This window comes from Ictalurus punctatus, chromosome 4 (genome assembly GCF_001660625.3).
Source record: "Ictalurus punctatus breed USDA103 chromosome 4, Coco_2.0, whole genome shotgun sequence".
In the NCBI taxonomy this organism is placed as follows: Eukaryota; Metazoa; Chordata; class Actinopteri; order Siluriformes; family Ictaluridae; genus Ictalurus; species Ictalurus punctatus.
Window position 1 is genome coordinate 7,656,501 of NC_071284.1, and position 6,000 is coordinate 7,662,500.

Genomic DNA, 6,000 nt, shown 5'->3' on the forward strand with positions numbered 1-6,000 from the left:
AGTAGTGTAGTAGTAGTAGAGTTGTAGTTGTAGTAGTAGTGTAGTAGTAGTAGAGTTGTAGTTGTAGTAGTAGTGTAGTAGTAGTGTAGTAGTAGTAGAGTTGTAGTTGTAGTAGTAGTGTAGTAGTAGTAGAGTTGTAGTTGTAGTAGTAGTGTAGTAGTAGTAGAGTTGTAGTTGTAGTAGTAGTGTAGTAGTAGTGTAGTAGTAGTAGAGTTGTAGTTGTAGTGTAGTAGTAGTAGAGTTGTAGTTATAGTAGTTGTAGTAGTAGTAGTAGAGTTGTAGTAGAGTTGTGTAACCCTTTTAAATAAAATGCTGTTAATAATCCTTTTATTTCTGTTTAAATAGATGAAGTTGTTTTTTCATGAACATAACTTCAACTTTCAAACCGTGACTTTTTCTGCACTTGTATTAAAAGCAGATTGAGAGAATGTTCTGTATGAGCTCAGTCTGTGATGTTTCTGATCTAAACTCCTGAAGCAGTTCCCACTGAACCACAGAACCTGATGAATCACACAGTAACACTGTGTTACTGAAATCCCCCTCATCATGCTAGAGAACCCGCACGGAACCTGGCAGCTCGCTGTCCTGGAGGACAGGAGGACAGGAGGACATTTACAGTTGGACATGAAGCAACATATGAAACATTTCAGAGTTCTACATTGTTTTGTTCAAAGATACATCAAGTTCTTGTTATTAATGATTTCTCTTCTCGTCCGTTTCTCTTCTCTTCTGTTTCTCTTCTGTTTCTCTTCCGTTTCTCTTCCGTTTCTCTTCCGTTTCTCTTCCCTTCCGTTTCTCTTCCCTTCCGTTTCTCTTCCCTTCCGTTTCTCTTCCGTTTCTCTTCCGTTTCTCTTCCCTTCCGTTTCTCTTCCGTTTCTCTTCCGTTTCTCTTCTCTTTCGTTTCTCTTCTCTTCTGTTTCTCTTCCGTTTCTCTTCTGTTTCTCTTCTGTTTCTCTTCCGTTTCTCTTCTCTTCTGTTTCTCTTCCGTTTCTCTTCTCTTCTGTTTCTCTTCTGTTTCTCTTCCGTTTCTCTTCTCTTCTGTTTCTCTTCCGTTTCTCTTCTGTTTCTCTTCTGTTTCTCTTCCGTTTCTCTTCCCTTCCGTTTCTCTTCCGTTTCTCTTCTCTTTCGTTTCTCTTCTCTTCCGTTTCTCTTCTGTTTCTCTTCTGTTTCTCTTCCGTTTCTCTTCTCTTCTGTTTCTCTTCCGTTTCTCTTCTGTTTCTCTTCTGTTTCTCTTCCGTTTCTCTTCTCTTCTGTTTCTCTTCTGTTTCTCTTCCGTTTCTCTTCTCTTCTGTTTCTCTTCCGTTTCTCTTCTCTTCTGTTTCTCTTCTGTTTCTCTTCCGTTTCTCTTCTCTTCTGTTTCTCTTCCGTTTCTCTTCTCTTCTGTTTCTCTTCTGTTTCTCTTCCGTTTCTCTTCTCTTCTGTTTCTCTTCTGTTTCTCTTCTCTTCTGTTTCTCTTCCGTTTCTCTTCCCTTCCGTTTCTCTTCCCTTCCGTTTCTCTTCTCTTCCGTTTCTCTTCCCTTCCGTTTCTCTTCCGTTTCTCTTCTCTTCCGTTTCTCTTCTCTTCTGTTTCTCTTTTCTTCCATTTCTCTTCTGTTTCTCTTCCGTTTCTCTTCTCTTATGTTTCTCTTCTGTTTCTCTTCCGTTTCTCTTTTCTTCCGTTTCTCTTCTCTTCTGTTTCTCTTCCGTTTCTCTTCCGTTTCTCGTTTCTTCCGTTTCTCTTCCCTTTCTCTTCTCTTCCATTTCTCTTCCCTTCCGTTTCTCGTCCATCTCTCTTCTTGTTAATCTTCTCTTCTGCATATTATTCTCTGTTTTCTTATCTCCTGATTTCTTCTCTTTTCTTTCTCTTCTCTCTTTCTGGGCTTATCATAACAGGGTTGTGAAGGAAGAGATTTCGGATGATAACGCCAAGTTGCCATGTTTCAACGGCCGTGTAGTGTCATGGGTGAGTGAATGTTCTTCATGTGATGCCACACAACACACACAACACACACAACACACACACACACACACACATTCTCTATCTCTATCTGTCAGGGAACCAGCAAAGCTTTGCACTAACTGAGCAGGGTGTCCACTGGTTTGCGAGCCGAACCATTACGTAATTGGATGTGGAATGCACAGCACAAAATGATAACAACTGTAGAGGATTATATAAATTGTACTTCTGGCTTTGAGAACATTTTACCTTCCAAAGTCCAAACCCATCCAGCTTTTTCAGACATGAACCATGATTACATGTCCGGTATTAAAGCGGATGCTTTTCGTAGTGTTTATTCTGAGTGTGTAGCTGTTTACAGACAACCTGAAATCTGAATAAAATTCAGATTTTGTCCTTGCTAGCTCACGTCTTTGCTCGGTTTGTGCGCCATTCAGCTGTACTGATCAGTTAAAAAACCGAACCCGTGCTATATAAGAGTGCAGTGGACTTCACTCCTGACACCTCATCGTTAGTTTGAAGCGTGTCAGCTCTGCGTCACTTGCAGGCGTAACTTCAGGACGTCGTGCGTTCCCACACCTCTCCCGCAGCAGCGAGATAAACTACTCCAGTGACGTATTCACAACACGTAACACTACCCTGACATAGGACAGGTGTTATATTATCAGAGCGATTCATCAGGGTGAAGACGGATGTGGTGCGCGAGCGTAACTGAGCAGGGTGTGAACCGGACTCGCTTTAACACTTCGCCTGAGCTTCATGTCTAGGCGGATTAAATCGCCGATGTATGTTTATCGTTTATGAAACAGCTGCTGCTTATATCTGACTTAGTGCCAGGGCGCGGGACATGTGAGGACGGACACATACGGCAGCTGTGTGTGTGTTTGGGTGGGCGGGGGGTTGGAGGTGGGGGTTCCCTTTTGTTACTGAGGTTAAGGTTAGGGTAAGATTTAGCATCGCATTCATTATCTGCATTAATTATTACGTCAGTAGAAAGACCTCACAAGGATAGTAAGACAGATGTACGCGTGTGTGTGTGTGTGTGTGTGTGTGTGTGTGTGTGTGTGTGTGTGTGTGTGTGTCCTCGTGCAGAACCTTACTTAAAAATTCAGCATGTACCAATAAATCAATTTACAAACACGGACGGACAGACAGATAGACAGACAGACAGACGGACACACACACACACACACACAGACAGACACACACACACACACAGAGACAGACAGACAGACAGACACACACACACAGACACACATACACACAGACAGACAGACACACACACAGAGACACAGACAGACATGGACAGACATATACACACACACACGGACAGACACACATAGACACACACACACAGACAGACAGACACACACACAGACAGACACACACACACACAGACAGACAGACACACACACAGAGACAGACAGACACAAAGACACACACATACACACACACACGGACCGACACACATAGACACAGACAGACACACGCACGGACAGACAGACAGGCAGACAGACACACACACGGACAGACAGACAGGCAGACACAGACACACACACGGACAGACAGACAGGCAGACACACACACACACGGACAGACAGACAGGCAGACACACACAGACACACGCACACGGACAGACAGACAGGCAGACACAGACACACACACGGACAGACAGACAGGCAGACACACACACACACACACACACGGACAGACAGACAGGCAGACACACACAGACACACGCACACGGACAGACAGACAGGCAGACACACACACACACACACACACACGGACAGACAGGCACACACACACACACACACACACACACACACACACACAGTGTACTAGAACCTGTAGTTTCTTGTATGTTTGTAAATTACATCAGAGACTTTTTCCCTCTTTGCTTGTTTGAGGACTTTTCTTGAATAGTAATCTTGCATGTTTCGATCGTAATCCGTCCATACCGGACTTTGCACAGGGTTTTTTGTGATTGTTGCGGCCAGGAATGCTTGATTTTGCTGTGGCCTTTTTCAAAATTTGCGATGCAGTTTGCATGAAAGTCTTTCACACTGCTGTTTGTTTTTTAAATTCGACCTTCAGCTGCACTCATGTTCGACGCACCTGAATCGAAGAGGGCTTTGGCTGAATGTGCGTTGTGATGACGTCACATGACGCATCTTGGCCCGGATCTGAGGAAAATCTGTGGACATTTTGAAAAGCTCCTCTGAATATAACGGCGTTTGCTTGATTTTGCGTTCATTTCTACCATCGCAAAAAAAACCTGGACGGACTGCTTAATCGTTAATGATTCTTTTGAGTAACGTTAGACCACACGTGCACACCCGGTGCTTTCCCGTTCCCTCTTTTCCCAACACACGTGCATTTTACAAAAATTTTGCCAAGAAACACACAGGAAGAATGCATCCATTCAGGCACACACCCACGTTGCCAGATCGCCTGTGTTCCTTAATCCGCACGCTGCTGAGAAACAGAAGGTGTGCTCTTTAACATCGCTTACGCTCCCGGCCGACTTCAGATACGCTTTTCCCGCGGTGCTGGACTCAGGAAGTACGCTGTTCCTCTCTGTGCTCTCACTTCACCTTCACACCAGGCGCTTTCTCATGAAGCGCTGGGCCCGAGGAAGCTTTTATTGAGGGCGAGTCTTGGCAGTGCATCACTTCTCTGCTTTTATCACAGGTTTTTGGCAGGTGGGAGAAGGTGCTCCCTCCAGTCCCTGTACTCTTTGGCTAGGTTGCTGTTTGAGAGAGTGTCTGCGTAACAATATTTATCCGCGATTCAGCGCTCTCCGGTTTCCTCCTACGTCCGCTAAACACGTTGGTATGGGGATGAGTGACTCAAAACTGCCCAGGTGCGAATGAGCAGCCAAATCCAGGGTGTACTTCTGTGTTCCCACAACCCTGACCGGGATGAAGATGAATACATGAATGATGGATTATTATTCTTCTTATTATTCTTATTATTATTATCAGTGTCTTCTCTGACTTTCAGGATTCTGAGGACTAGCATTTACACTAACCCTCATGTCTAGTTGTGGCTCTTTTTTCTTCCTTTTAGGATGGCCTTACTTACCCCCTACCCATGTAGAATTACCATGGACAAGAATATTGACATACAAGGAATAAATGGGAACATTTCACAGAAACTCACTTATAACGGACGTCGAACTCTCACTTATAATGGACATCAGTTGATGGATTGGACATTCATTCATTCTGTTCATTCACTGGGATGCCAAACCATTGCAAAGCATTGCACTCACACATTCATTCACACCCAGGGGCAAATTATCCATGCTATTGGGAGGAACCCAAAGAACCTGGAGGAAACCCCCGCAGACACCGGGAGAACATCCCATCCAACCCACAACCAAACATCCAACCCACAACCGAACGTCCAACCCACAACCGAACGTCCAACACACAACCGAACGTCCAACCCACAACCGAACGTCCCACCCACAACCGAACGTCCCACCCACAACCGAACGTCCAACCCACAACCGAACGCCCAACCCACAACCGAACGTCCCACCCACAACCGAACGTCCCACCCACAACCGAACGTCCAACCCACAACCGAACGCCCAACCCACAACCGAACGCCCAACCCACAACCGAACGTCCAACCCACAACCGAACGTCCAACCCACAACCGAACGTCCAACCCACAACCGAACCCACAACCGAACGTCCAACCCACAACCGAACGTCCAACCCACAACCGAACGTCCAACCCACAACCGAACGTCCAACCCACAACCGAACGTCCAACCCACAACCGAACGTCCAACCCACAACCGAACGTCAAACCCACAACCGAACGTCCAACCCACAACCGAAGGACCAGAGGACTGAATTCTCAATAAACATTTTACCCTCCAGTTTTCTCCACTATTTGGTTCTACCAATCGCCCTCCAGGCTGCACAGTGACTTAGTTCTTAGCACGTTTCCCTCGTGCCTCCGGGGTTGCGGGTTCAACTCCCGCCTCCACCCCGTGGTGTGTGTGGCATTTGCATGTTCTCCACGTGCTTTGGAGATTTCTTCTG

At 45.7% G+C, this 6,000-nt stretch overlaps 1 protein-coding gene across 1 annotated transcript in view; it reads left to right on the forward strand.

The window, feature by feature from the left end:
• Window positions 1-6,000, forward strand: part of LOC108264349 (segment polarity protein dishevelled homolog DVL-3) — a 46,470-nt gene that overhangs the window by 25,204 nt on the left and 15,266 nt on the right. Inside the window, exon 2 of the mRNA XM_047152726.2 lies at window positions 1,873-1,942. Coding sequence (XP_047008682.1) covers window positions 1,873-1,942 — 70 coding nt within the window. The remainder of the gene's footprint in view (window positions 1-1,872; window positions 1,943-6,000) is intronic.